Source organism: Rhinolophus hipposideros (genome assembly GCF_964194185.1).
Source record: "Rhinolophus hipposideros genome assembly, chromosome: 6".
Lineage (NCBI taxonomy): Eukaryota > Metazoa > Chordata > Mammalia > Chiroptera > Rhinolophidae > Rhinolophus > Rhinolophus hipposideros.
The window spans coordinates 25,574,841-25,590,304 of NC_138052.1; the positions used below are offsets into that span (position 1 = coordinate 25,574,841).

General features: G+C 35.4%; 1 protein-coding gene across 1 annotated transcript in view; it reads right to left on the bottom strand.

Moving 5' to 3' along the window:
- GTDC1 (glycosyltransferase like domain containing 1) overlaps positions 1–15,464 on the bottom strand; it is a 346,643-nt gene that overhangs the window by 238,215 nt on the left and 92,964 nt on the right. Inside the window, 2 exon segments of the mRNA XM_081051844.1 lie at positions 6,957–7,160; positions 9,824–9,885. Of these exon segments, the coding sequence (XP_080907970.1) occupies positions 6,957–7,135 (179 nt within the window). The 5' untranslated portion in view covers positions 7,136–7,160; positions 9,824–9,885.

Consider the following 15,464-nt stretch of genomic DNA (forward strand, 5'->3'; position numbering starts at 1 on the left):
GTCTGTTAGAAATAATGTCTTGTATCCATATGAACCATTACTAGGGGCTATACAGAATCTTAAATATGATGTTTTATTTTATTTTTTAAATATGCTAGAAGGGATATTAAAAACATACACCTGAAGTTGCTCAGCTGTGCTCAAATCCTTGGAAGCAGTAGGTTCACAGTGCATGTTCTAACTATCCAAACATTTCTGAATTAGCAACTTGTGAGAATAAACTATGAACTCCATAACAAGAAAGCTTTTTTTTTCCTGCTACTAGCATATTTTATTTCTTGAGAGCACTGACAAAGAAACACAAAGAAAAGTGGAAAAGATACCGTTTCCTCGAAAATAAGACCCAGCCAGACCATCAGCTCTAATGTATCTTTTGGAGCAAAAATTAATATAACACTCGGTATTACATTATATTATATTATATTATATTATATTATATTATATTATATTACATTATATTATACTATACTATACTATATTATATTATATAAGACCCGGTCTTATATTATAGTAAAATAAGACCAGGTCTTATATTAATTTTTGCTCCAAAACACGCATTAGAGCTGATGGTCTGGCTAGGCCTTATTTTCAGGGAAACACGTAAGTCTGGAAATCTAACCTTTAGGAAGCATGGTGACAGAGTTAATTTCCAGTTTGCAACAAAGAATTTGTTAGAGTAATTTAAAAGTTAGTCATTCCCACAATTAAATCGTTCCCATAGGATAGGGAAACGGGCTGGCTGGGTAACAGTCATGGGGAAACACTTGGCCAATTTTCATAAGCAAAGCAGTCACATGTTGGTGAGACTGTGGGATGCTACACTGTACCTCCTGACAATATTATTTATACAGTGTCAGAATATCATCCAAACCCCAAGTAGTGCACACAACTGGTAAAGATATAAGGGAAGTGAGCTGGGTGGTACTGGAACAGTGCTTCTAGCCAAGTTCATAAACCAAGTAGAGAACTTCACAGTATGCCAGTTTGAGGATAATTGGGGAATGGAAGGTATCAAGCATCCTAAACAGAGAATGTTATTTGTGTACTCATGAGTCTTCCCTATGATTGAAAAAAAAATTTAAAAAAATAGCCTGTGTAGTATTTTATTTGGATTATTAGGAAAAACCTCAAAAGAAGGAAATTCAAATAACTTGTGACTTCTATGGCTGAAAACTAAAAAGAAATATGCTGAGGGAAAATAAGAGAATTCCCAAAGACCTAAAAAGGCTCCTCGTTCCCAGCTTCCAGCCTCCAACAAGATTCAAGGACTATTAATACTGCTTAAGACTCCAAGAAGCACCACACCCACTGCTCATAGTAAAATCTAATAATATATTTTTAATCAAAAGGTACTTAGGTTTAATTTACTTAATTTGTTTACCCTGCTTCAGTAGGGTATAAGATAGCATAGTGGTTAAGAACATGAACTTAAAAAGAACAAACAGTATGTAGGCTGAAAAAAGAATGAACAGTATATGGCCTTTGCAGGTGGTCAGACTTGAGCTCAAACCACATATCCACCACTAACTAGCTGTGTAACCCAATGCAAGTAACTTGATTCTCTAAGCCTCAGATTCCTCCTCTGTTACACCAGGAAAACAGTCCCTAACTTCCAGGATTGTAGAATGTCTAACACATGGTAAGTGTTCAGTATGTTAGCTGGTATTGCCATTATTTAATCCCACTAGATCTTATTCTGGTTACTACAGAGATGTACGATTGCCCTAGGTAAGCCTAACCATACTTCACTTACCTACAACTTCTTAAGTCATCGCTTACTTTTCATACTACCAACTAGGATGTGCAACTAATAGAAAGGTGTTTTCCTGATGCAAATGTATTAAATTATTCAGAATGGTATATTTTAATAAAAGGATGTTTTATTATTGAAGTATTATTATGATTCTGAAAGTTACATTTTAAACAAATAGTAATTCAAAACAAGACACAATTGACAAGCAAAGTAATTAAATTACCAATCTGTAAAAGCATTGTTTGAGAAACCACTTTCCTTAGTAAGCCACTTTCCTTATAATCACCAATTTATCCATAACTTTATTCACAAAGGCTAGCTACAAACAACAACCATATACGTATGTATATACAGGTACTTCATATCAGCTAAAAAAATGTTCATTTTTCCCAAAGAAAGTTATATTCAATGTTTCACAGGGAACAGTTCATTGAGGGGGGAAAAAAAATCTCATATTCCTTCAAAGAGAATCCGCTTAGTGAAAAGCCAGTCATGGTACCATTAAAGAAAATGGTCAATTATGATAGAATTATCAACAATCAAATATCATATTAAGCTTTCAATTCACTTTAGGCAGTACTTGAGCCAACTGAACTTTTCATTCCATTTATTTTCTATCCAACCATTTTCTTCCCTTGCCCCTCCCTGGACATTAATTAAAAAGGTCGGAAGTGGGGGTGAGTGTCATAATGATAATCAAGATCTATTAGGACTCGTAAGGCTACAAAACACAGAAAACCTAAAAAAGTAGACACTTGATTTCAGGTAACACAAGTCTGGAAAAAGGCAGAGCAGCAGGATTGCAGTAAACCAACCTCTGTCTTACAGGGGGAGATTTTTAGCTAATGCATCAACATCTTTAATGATTATATTTCCATTCAGATTTTCTATTTCGTTTTGAGTGAGGTTTTGTAAGTTTATGTTTTTCTAAGAAATTATCCATTTTGTCTAGGGTTTTAAATGTATTAACATAGAATCGTTAAGAGCATTTCCTCCTTTTTATTGATTTGTGTCAACTTGTGGTTATATTTTTTCACTCCTAAAATTAATTGTGCCTTTAAAAACATTGTGCCTGTGGTTTACCTATTTTATTATTTCCAAATAACTGCTTTGAGTTTGTTCATCTCGATTATATATTCACTTTCAATTTCACTAATTTTTCCTCTTTTTATAGTTTCCTTCCCAGTACTACTCCCATATTCAAGTAAGAAGGGCCTTGAACATCACAATCAAAAAATAATAATAAAAACAAATTCATTAAAGATGACGTGGCTGCAAATGTCACTTTAGATATAATCTACTTTGCGATACACAATATGTTCATTATGATTCAGTTCTATTTTTTTGGTATCCATTACGATTTTTTCTGTGACCCACAGGTTATTTAGAATTATGTTTTCACGTCTCTTGAATACAGGATTTTTGAGGAATCTTTGTTAATGATTTCTCATTCTTTAGAATGGTTTCATCTAAAGGGTAAGACTCATTCGAGGAGAGCTGCTCACAGCCTGATGCATGCAGGGGCAGAGCAGCTGCTCCCTCATGCAAAGGGCTGCAGCTCCCAGTAGCAGGAAGCTGGCCAGGGCACAGGACAGGGAAAGCTCAAAGGTTGGGGAATATGGGTGGGGCACCAACAGTTCCTGCTACACTGAACCTCGGGCAACTATTTTTATTCATTTCCAGTGTACTCTTCCGTTGTTTCGTTCTTATAACCTCCTTTCTTTATACCACAGATAGTACCTTATAACACCGTTTGGCACCTTAATTTTGTCATTTAATAGGTTTCAGAGAGATTCCCGTAAGCGGGCACAGAAAGGTTCCTAATTCAGGTTAAAGCTGTGCAATATTTCATCTCAAGAATGTAACTGAGTTAACCAGTTCCTTTTATGAAAATTAGGCAACAACAGCTTCAAAGCCAGCTTCCCACACTAATTTCCAGATCCCTCTTCAGATCCTCTCTTACTTTGCTCAGCTATGGACTTAAAAGAAAATGGGTTACACGTTATAGAGCAATTCTAGATGTTTCAGAGATGGCAGGTTTTCAGGTGACTAGGCAACAATATATTGCTCAGAATGGAAATCTAATCCAGGCTGTTCCCATCAGACATTTTTGGCAGCCCAGGTGTTTTGTCCTCGTCTTGTCATCTCATGTTGCAGACATTACAACCCATTCAAATGGAGGAAAAGAGAGATGGACTCCTCCTTTGATAAGTAAAAACCAAAAACAAAAACAACCTTTCGAAGAACCCTCAAAAGTCATACACTAATTTGCCAAAACTTAGTGACTCACCAGCTCTAGCTGCAAGGAAAGCTGAGAAAAATTTGGCAGAGAATGGGATCATCATGACTGACTTAAGTCAATCATGCTTCACTCCCAGGGGCTGGGTATGTAGCCACAATAAAGAAAACTGTGATTCTGTTCAAAAGAATCACAGTTAAGTGGTCAATGATCGGTATCTGCAAAAATACCTCAGAAGGAATGAAAAACATAATTGTAAGATCTGAGAGTAAAAAATGATTTTAAGTAACAGTGATTCAGTTCAGTAAAGATACTGCAAAAAGAAAAGCAAATGAAATGCCTTTGACACCTAGTCTAGGTATATTTTAATAAAGTAGAAATATTTGACCCTGGGACTAATGACTCATAGATTTCAGAACACAAAATTTAAGGCGCATCCTCAGAAACATTTTTCTGTATTTCGTGAAGTTTCCAGAAGGCAAAGCGTTATAATATAACCTAAAAATTACAATAATTACCGACTACTTTTGAGAAAAATAGCTTGTGGAATTTTTGTAATGATAACAAATGTGAATCATTCTAAATTCACATTTAGAATCAGCTCTAAATGTGAATCATGATATATTCTTTAAGCTATCAAGATAAAGTACGAAATGATTAATTGAGCTGAAGCAATTATTCTTTTAGTAATAAAATATTTTCCAGATAACAGGCTTATCACAATAACAACTACATGTACAGAAGTTAGAAAAATAACATGTGTACCTGCCTTCAAGGTCTTTCTCATCAGATACTTGTGCATAGTAATTTTGCATAGTAGGCGATATTGGTGCTTATTCATTTTTGTCTTTATGAATTTTGATTTCATTTCCCAAATATACAGAGTAAGTAACTGCAAAGCAAAAACTATTCATATCTTTACAAGCCTCTAAAGAGATCAGATTTCTCTGGTGTAATAAAAGGTTATTCTAGATCTAGGATTGAGTGAGCATGTTTTTTAACTTCGTGTAAGTTTTGAAGCAACTGCGATTTGTCCAAAAATATTCAAAACAATTATCTGGTAAAGAGTACATAAGTTATCATTGGTCAACTATAACTGTCACTTAAACTGGAGAGGGATAGCTTCGTGAAGTCTAATTAGATTAGCACAGTTAACTGCACAGCTTACGTACATGGCTGACCTTGAAAGATAGATACCAACCACTGTTAGGACCTGGGGGCTACGGTTATTAGAGAGTAAAACTTGACATCACGACCTTTCAAAAATCTACTTCCCAAATAAGACTGTTGCAAAGAGTAACGTGATGGCTATCCTCAAATGCTGCAGGCCTCAAAGGGAGTGAGGAAGCCACGGGCAGAGGAGTGTTTGTCTGAATGCTATCCACATACATATATTTGTAACACGAAAATTTCATTCTGAAAAACTGCATAATCAAAATGAAATCTAACAGCAGATATAGAAATGGTTCATTTCCATGTTCAAATCATAATGTAGAAATTTATTATATCAAATGGTAATGTTAAATAATAATGTGCCATAAAGTCAACCGGATTATGTGACCTCTAGTAATATGATAGTTGGTGCAGCGAAAACACAATAAGATGTGACAGTAACAATGCACAGTCAGATTTTAACAGAGCAATAGTCTTATCATCGCCTTTAAAACTTTTATGTCGGTACATTCATTGACATTTCTCATACTATTAGTGAATCAACAATATTCAACTAGCAACAGCAGAATATAAAACATTAAATTATGGAAGGAAAAATACAGTTGAAATTAGAAACATACAGAATTCTCAATATGCCCCAAAACAGCACTTTACCTTTGTAATCCCAAGCAGTGTGACTCGAGTGCACACTACTATTCCATCTGACAATCTGAATTCTCAGAGGTGATGCCTGGTTTTCATACATCAAAAGGCTTCTTCTCTAAATGCCCCAAATTACTACTCAGAACAGCAATCTACATTTAAATCTCAAGCTGCTGTGCCCCTGTGACTGCTGCACCTTACAAGCAGCAGGTAGGTATGGCTACTGAAGCCAAGGTCGGCACCGTAGCTTGCCATGTGCCCCTTCTCTAACAACCTGTCTGCTCTAACTCCATTATTTATCAGCTGGCACTCCCCACTCCTGCCTAAAACAATGCAATCAAGAGCACCAGATATGGAAAGCACAGTAGGATAATCTTCCACTATTTGACAATCAGGAGACACATGGCAATCCATTACGAATAGAGTATAAAACAGGTGAAATGTTCAGGGGCATTCCATTCTACTTGTTCCTCCTAAAACTGTACTCAGTATTTCTCATCCAACTTTTCAGTGTGTCCATAAGTCTTTCTAATAGGTGGCCCTTGCCCCCATGTCATAACAAATCAGAATTCATAATTGAGGCCTGCATTCCCCAAATCTACTCATCCTTCAAGATTAAGCAAAGATTACCAAACTGTAAAGCCACCTCCAGTTTGGCACAGTAAAAACCAACTTCTCCCTTTTTCATACTCTCATTGCACTTGCTTGTCAGTCTCTACCTCAATCATCTTTAAAGCCTGTAAGTATATAGACCTTGGTCATATCCATTTTTGAAACCTTAGCTCCTAAAATAGCATACTCACTAAAAGAGGCATTGGAACCAAAAAACAAAAACAAAAACAAAAACAAAAACAAAACAACAACCGATGTGCCCACAATCAAGTCTCTGGGGCTAAAAATATGTCCTCCACACCCACACTTGTGCATGTGATAAAATCACAAGACAAATTAGAAAAGGCATGTAGATTCTAAATGAGGCCACTTTTCTACCAACTTAGGTGTCCTCAGAGTGTCATGTACTCTGCTGCTTCGCTGTCTCTACTATAGTCAGACTGACCAATTACATAGTTGCAAAAAATCTCATCGATGCCAACAGAGAAGCAACATGCTTATAAAGGGGACATTAAAAACAGCCTGAGCTCTGATTACCTGTAATGCTCACTCATAGGAATATTCTGAGAGAAGTACAAAGCCGATGTCCGTGCTCTCCAATGCCATTTCTTTGCAGGAAGGGTATAAAGGACACAGTTTTCCAACTCTTCTTGGAGCAGATCCACCAGCTGTTTATGGGACCCTCCATAGAATGCTTCGATGATGAGAACACTCATTGGCCCTTTCAAACCTTCACAGATTCTAGATGATGGGCAAAAAAAAATTTTTTTTCAAACATATGTATATGTGTATGAAGATTTTTTTTCATAAAAATAAGTTAAAAAATTGCATCCAAAAAGCAAATACAAATAATTTACAGACACATTATTATATTCTTTTCAAATAGGCTTGTCCCACTTTTTTAAAAAGTATGTAACACAGCTTATATTTTTGTAATAAATATTTTTACATCTCTCGTGTTAGTAAGAAGAAATATAGGAGGTTTTCTTTTACTGATTTCTGTTTTCTTCATGCCCTAAAATTACTTCCAAAACAATTCAGTATTTTCTCCTACCAAAGGAAGTGTAAGGTCCTCTCCTGCTGTGATCGCTCAGTTTCTGGGTGAAATGGCTTTGACCCTGACTCAGTAACCTTAGAACTGGCTTGGCCTAAAGCTCTGTCTAGTCTTGGACACTCCAAGAGCCTTTATTTGTAAGGCCCTTTCCAGTTCAGAAATTCTCTGACTCTGTAACTCTCATATTAATCTGTGTTTAAATTCCCCAGCTATCAATACCCCCAATCCATACTTAGAAGAAAGCACATTCACAGTCAAATCTCAATTCTCTAGTGTTATAAATCTTAGGATACAATTTCTTGAGACACTGGACATACCGTGACCACTTCCCCACAAGTGTATATATTCCATCCCCAAAGAAAGATGAAAAAAGTAGGGTAAAGCTGTATGCCTGTGAATTAGCAAGGTTTCTACAACCTTTCTTTAAACAACACACCCATTAGAGGGATAAATAATGTTATTTTTAAAAACATGGTCAAATTTTCATCACAGAGGGTTGGCCATCAAGCAATTTTTTATTTTAATAATATGATTTTGTTTATGTATTCAGTGAAATGAAAATATATGTATGAATATAAAAACGTTCAATACATTTCAAATTATATGCTATTTCCTGTTAGAAGGATGAAACATAAATACTACATTGTTTAAAAAATATTCCAGATTTTTTCTTTATGACAAGTAAACGGCACTCATTAAACAGCATATTGCTTTTCTTAATAATGTTGTTCCACAAAATAATTATTCTCAACAACTCAGTGATGCTCTTCACTAATAAAATTGCACTTCACCTTGTTCAGGCAAAGCAATGCCTATTTAAATTGCATGTCAAAGTAAAAGATGTCAAATAGTTCTCAAAGAAATGACTAAAGTAGGAAAAAAAGCTAATTGATGTCTGAATCTTCCAATGAGCAGTTTTGGGGAAAAATATCCAAATATATATTTCACTTATGTGCAAAATAAGAAGCAGCGTACCTCAGGTGGGAAAAGCATAAACTCTGGGGTCAGGGTGATACAAGTTTGAAGCTCAGCTCTGTCACTTCCTAGCTGTATGACCTCCGTTGGGACAAGTTACCTCACTTTATAGGACTCAGTCTTGCCTTCTCTAAAATGGAGATAGGTGTTGTGACTATAAAATTGAAGCATAGTAACTTACAATAAGTAAAAGGTATTTTGCCCCTCCCGTTATTAGTATACATCACCTTACTAAGGAGAAAGGTTACCTTCAAATTCCCCTAGTATTTTAAAATGAGTAATTTTCAATCACGATCCCGTATCTACCAAGAACAGGTGGGGAAGATAGATATACACATACATCTGAAATGCAGTGGGCATTACTCATTCCTCATCAGCAGCTTGTATTTCAAATATGATTTTGAGAGCCGTGCAGGTTTTGTGGGTAAGAGGTAAGCTCAGAGGCTGAGGTATGCAGAGGCTTGACTTTTTTAGGCCACCTGGAGTCTTTAAGTCTAATAATGCAATGTTCAAAAAGTTACTAAACATTCTCCAAGTTTAATAAAATGGTAGCCACAAATCCTTCAAAAGGAGAAAAATTCTAGAAAGGTAACTAGAGAGACCAATAAAAGGCAATGCTGAAAATTATATCAAAGGTTTCAAGAAAGAATAAAAGCAGTTCAACATTAATTTGCTTACTAGATCACATCCAGATACCTCCTATCTTGCTTCATTTCCTCTGATCTAATCATGCTAAGGTGTGTATGCCCTGTATATCCTTAAAAGGTCTCTAACCACCTCTTGCAAAAATGTCCTAAGCTATTTCCCCCAGTGATGAAATGTGATATGAACCACTCAAAAGAATATGTCACTCATATAACCTCAAAGAAAGCTACCTCGATATTAAGGGGGGAAAATAGCTTTCTGATTCTTCATTACTCTGCCCTTTTCCATGATGAATCTAGAGCATGTATCATGCCATATATTTACAGATGTTTCTTATGGGTCTGAATCATGTGTTATCTGCAAACCATCAGCCACTGTGGAGGCAGTTTGTGTAGGTGCTGTTATAGATTCAAGACACTCACTAAGCAGAACTGAACACCAAGCACGTGGGAGGTTGAAAAATAGAAAAGGGGAAAAAAAGATTATAGCTATAGTAGATTTCCACCCCTTTAATAGCTCAGTAAGAAAAGTGAAATGTACAGGTTTGAACTAGCGTTTACTTGAGCATTTTTCTAGTGGCCAAAGGGTGTGCCTGCATTTGGGGTATTTTTCTAAGGAGAGTAACTATGTCCTACCATCTCTGAAAACTATACTTAGTGGCTTTGATTCATGGAAATTTGTTCTACTTGTTTCATGGAGACAGACATATCCTGGCAGTTCCCCCACTTACTTCTATTGCAACTTCTACGGCAAGAAAAAGTGTTCTTCCCTATGGTCTTCTTAAAGCACAACCTGGAAGAAAGATGATTCCCATTAGGTGCAAACGAAAGAGGAGAAGCTGATTTTTAAATATAAGATTCAAACCAAATGTCATCACAGCACATTAAAGAATAGTTCAAATACTTAAGCTGTGCTTAGTTTTGTTTTAGAAAACACTGCTTGAAACAAATAAGCATGAGGTAAAAAACAAAAAAAGAAAAACATTTTGTTAAGAAAGGATTTTTGCTGTTATGCTAGCGTTTGCTAAAAGATAAAGGGAGTACATTATTTGCCCATTTTAGAAATACTCCCAGAAAACTGCAACCCTGACGTCACAGATGCCCACAAGTAAGCCAGGTGAACACAGACATTCGTACCACTAGCAAAGGCTATGAGGGAGTGAGTGCTAGGGAGCAGCAGGAATAGGGCCTCAACACTGAAAGAACCATACCAAAGCAAGGAGAGTGTCTCCTTCATGGCGGAGGCTATGGCTGTGTTTGTGGCCAAGTGTTTGCCAGAAGATGATGGGTGAGCCTACACACAGGTAAATGTCTTACACCGGAGTCTGGGTGAATGAACCTTTCAAAGCATTAGTACACGTACCCCCACAGACATTAAACCTTGAAACATTTAAACCAACTTAGTCTATCAGAATTAGTGTGGCATTTTAAAAGTAGGAAACAGCAAAAAGATAAATAAAACAAAAAATAAGAAAAAAACTTCTTACATTAGACAACAAATACAAATCAGAAAGCCCAAGTCCATTCTGCCTGACACTGCAAAGATGATATTTTATGACATTAAGAAAAGAGTAAATAAATGGCCAATCCATTCTTGTTCCCCAAAAGAACATATAAAATGGTTCAGATATACTTTAATCAACTTTTAAGTTTTTCTGCTGAAATAAGTAAGATTCAGTTAAAAAAAGAAACAAAAAAAAAAAACCTCATTTCTTCAGCATATTTTATTCCCCAGATATACCAGATGAATGAGAATCTACTATACCATTATAGTTTTAAGGAAATTTAATTCATTATCAATACTATGATTTAATAATACATAGTTAAATGCTAAACATTAAACTGGTGACATAAAATGAGTCAAAGTGAGAGCTTCAACACAGAAACTTTAAACAATTTCAAATTCTACTTAAGATCACAAGAGGTCAAAATGATAGAAGAATTATCTACTTTCCAAAAAAAATCGTATTTATAATCATTAAAAGGGAACACAAAGTGAAAAATTACAATAGCATTTCATATCAACATTTTTACCAAAATGAAAAGGTGCCATTAAAGTCATCTCAAAACTAATACTGCATTGATAAGATCACTGAGAACAAAAGTAGCCTGAAACCAATGCTGTGAATATTTTTAAATTTTTATTAAAACTTTTTGTGATTGTACCTGCATTTATTTTCAGCTTGACCCAATTTCTTTATTCCCTGAGCCATGATCATTTTCAAGGTGAACTACATTTTTTTTCTACCTCCTCTAGCAGTTACAGCTGCTATGGTAGTTGAGTATTAATTTTAACAGTCTAGATAAAGGAAATTTGCAATATGCCAATGATTTATTGAAAAAGATTTGCTAAGTATAAATACATCATGTGGATTTTTTAAAACTAAACCTAAGTCACATTAGAAACCCATAATTGGCCCTCATACAAGTATGTGATGTCAATTCAGTTACCTGTAATATTTAAATAATTTTCCAACCAAACACCAAGGAATAATTTTAAGTCACAGGAATTGTTGTATTAATATATTCCACAGACACCTTACTGCTATCAGTTGTAGGAAGGTATGGTTTCGGTGATGATGGTTTTAACGGTTTTAATCCCACACACATGAGAAATTGATTCCACAGGCTAATCCACACATGGCTTGATACCTTACACCTCAATCAATTGTTGAAAATACACTTTCTATTTGCCTATAAACAATATTTGAAAAACTAAGTTTGGCAGAGCAAAAATCATTGAGCTTAAAGACTAAATACTTTAAGTCGTGGAAAGTAAAATTTGAGTAGGATTTCCCAGTAGGTCACCAGAGGTTTACCTGGTATTTTCTTACTGACCCCTTCCCTTCTGCACCTCCACCCACCAACTCCAACACACCCAGGTCCTATTTAAAAAAACAACTAATAACCCAGCAGAATAAAATAGGGCAGTACTGAGAAAAGTTAGTATTACCTTCCAGCCCACTCACTTATTTTAATGATTCATCAGGGAAACCCCAGTTGTTAAAATATACCTGAAATCTCATTAAATAGTAAGAAATAAGCATAAAAAGATTTCTGCTTTGAAACATGTCACCACTGAGTCCCCTAACAGAACCTATAAAGGATGAATATATAACAAAAATACATTTTGCTAAGAGATGTTTCCTCAAAGCATTACACTACATTTAATTATCATATGTGTGTGTGGCGGGGAGACAACAATAAACAGATTCCATGAAAAAAAGTTATTTTTAAAAAAACTTTTCATAAAAAACAGACATAGCAAATTCCTCCTAACCTGTAAAACCTGAATGTAACCTCTGAAGACTGAAATATAACCTGGCATCAAATGCAGAGTAATAACAATCCTAAAACTATAGGTACTGACAATATTCTAGATAATTAAAGAAAGTCTAGCTAATAGTAAGGAATGAATCAGATTCCTGAGCACTAGTTTGAATTGAAGAAAACGCATCACAGAAACTAATAATTATTACAGTAGTTGATTATAGCACACACAACCCAACGTTTATGATAACTTCTATAGTACTGAGGTCTTAAACAGCAACATTTAAAAAATATATATACTGGATTCATACTGAAAAAGATGTAACCCTCTAATACTTTTTTCTTCCCACAATGCTATGGATGTTCTAATTTCTTCAACTCTTGACTTTTGTTTCCTGTTTAGGTAACTGAGCACTAAGGAATATGTACCAAACCAAGATTTGCTAAGACTTATGCTGTTTTTGAGACAATTTAAAGCTATTTTAAAAGGCACTTTTCCAATTATATGATCTGCAGTGATCATTTATTAAGTACATGTCTTTTCAAAATTATAATCTTCTATGCATATATGGCTATTTAATGTCCCCTAACAAATATTTTCATTCTTTCTTGATTTGGAATTTAACTTTCTGCTTAAAAATATCAGGCACTTACTCCATGACTTGAATTGATACAAATTATTTGTTATAACTGTCAGTAATAAATGCAAATGCAACAAATGCTTACACATACCTGCAGTCTCACATCGTTCACTTGTTTTCAAATATGCATAATTTCCACATATAAATAGATGTGTACATATTACAAATTCATTACCTTACATTTTTGTAGTTACATTCCACATTACAAAGCAAAATTATAACTACGAAAATTTTTTGTGATAAGTTTACTGGTTCAATTTCAGTGACAAATAAAATACGAACCCTCTTTCAATTTTTCATTGCTATTACTTTCATGAATAATTTCAAACTATAAAAGTAGCAATTAATTAGTTCTCCTGAATACTAAAAATATTTTCAATTTGCTGACATTTTAAAACGTAGCAGTATATGTATGGATCAATAGAAAATTTTACACCAGAAAATCATCTCATCACTCATCTGAACTATTGCATTACCCTTTAATTACCTCTCTATGCTACCATACAATGTGGTTCCCATCACATCACTTTCCACAAACCAGCCACAAATAACCTTCCAAAATGCAAATCTGACCAAGAAGTGACATGTTCAAACATCTTCAACAGGTCTCCGTCACTTATAGATAAAACCCAAGGTGCTACACATGGCAGTTAGCTTCCTTTTCTGGCCCCTTCCTTTCTTCTCACTACAGTCTCATTTCTCCTTCTCCAACTTCCATCCCTCGTCCCTCACTTCCCCAAACTGCACTGTAGCAATACCAAGCACTCACTTTCACACAGCTATGTTACACTTCTATGACTTCACACCTTTATCTCTTTTCCGTTAGCCTTCTCTTTGTGTTCACCTAATGAACTTTTCTTAAAATTTCTGCTCATGAATCATCAATTCTGTGAAGCCTTTCCCTGAACTTCTCTTAAACATGACTTCCTTTCTACTTTGTACAGTATCGATCGGTACACTTGTTTCACTCTATTTGTCTTGCTTCCCGATGGGACTGAAAATCTGGAGGATGGGATCATGACATTATTTTCCTGGGGGCTATCCCATGATTTGGCACATAGTGATTGTCACTAAGTTTCTGTAAGCCTGGAACTGAAAATCGGGAGGAGATAGGAAGTTGATTCTGCCTTTGAAGTACATTGCTTTCACTTAGCACAGGTCCCAAGCAAACAAGTGTCACACAGCACTTGCTTCTAATGATTTCTCAGTGTTCCTGAAGTCTAAACTAAATCAAGCAGCCAGTATATGAGCATGTTTTTGTTATATTCTCTTTCAAATGACTCTTTTTTCTTATCGTTCACAGAAATGAGAATTTATTGGAAATAATAAATTTTTATGTGAATGTGTGTTTATCTTAACCTACTAATACAATAGAAGTAACAATGATTAAAGAAATAAGAGAAACACCATAAGCAATTGAATTCTAGGCCAAAGCAAGTTTGATGGCCTAAGAGTGTATCTGTGAGATCCACGAATTTTGAAAATCACCTGCAGTTTTTTATTCTGTTTGATCTATCGTCATCCTAGTTTAATACTAGAAGTGGAAGTTGGATGAGAAGCCAATTCCCTCACCATCAATCTGGAGATCCCATTCCACATTTAGTAATTAGGTTTTTATTTAACGGGGAAGAAAAAAGATATCTTTAAATACTTTCTGCCAACAATTATTCATTTTATAAAAGTTTGACAAGATGAATAATGTATTTGCTTTCTCAAGACGGCATTTCTCCAAGCCTTCCACCTTCCTGAGAGGGACTGCAAATCAGTTCAGTGGGAGAAAACCGGGCTATCTGACCTATTCGGATGTGGATATCTAAGTGAAGAAGCCCGAGTGTATCACAGGAGGGGATGTTGGCACCATTGTTCAACCACCTTTTTATAGAGTAAGGAATGGAGAATCTTAGCATCACACAGAGTTGAGTGACAGAGCAAGGGTCTTCTGAGCCCATATTCATACGAGTATATCTTCCTGTTCTACTTCCCTGCAGGCATGTGATATGACACAAGTAAAAGTTACCTCTATTTTCTAGTCTTTGAAGATTTGGTATTAAATATCAATGTTTAGTCATTATTTATATGTAAAGGAGATATACTGCAGCATATATTTATAAGCATGTGGAATACAAATGTTACTATAAGATGATAAATGTATTTATTACGTATTATATTTAATAATAACTCCAAATAGTTTATAACTCTAGGGCATCAGTGGTGTAAGTCACACAGAACCGAACAGCATACAGTTAGGGTGGTAAAACTCAAGCCTTTGTTCTAATCTCTGGTGGTTCCTTCCTGAGTCCTGCACAATTATCCCTGCCCTGACCCCACACAACTCTTATCCTTCACTCCCAGGCTCTGGACTGAACCCCTTTTTGATAGGATAATAGGCCTTAAGGACTAGGATGAAAGAAAGACAGTATCCAAGATTCATATAAGAAAGGTTTGGTGTAGGAGGAGAGGT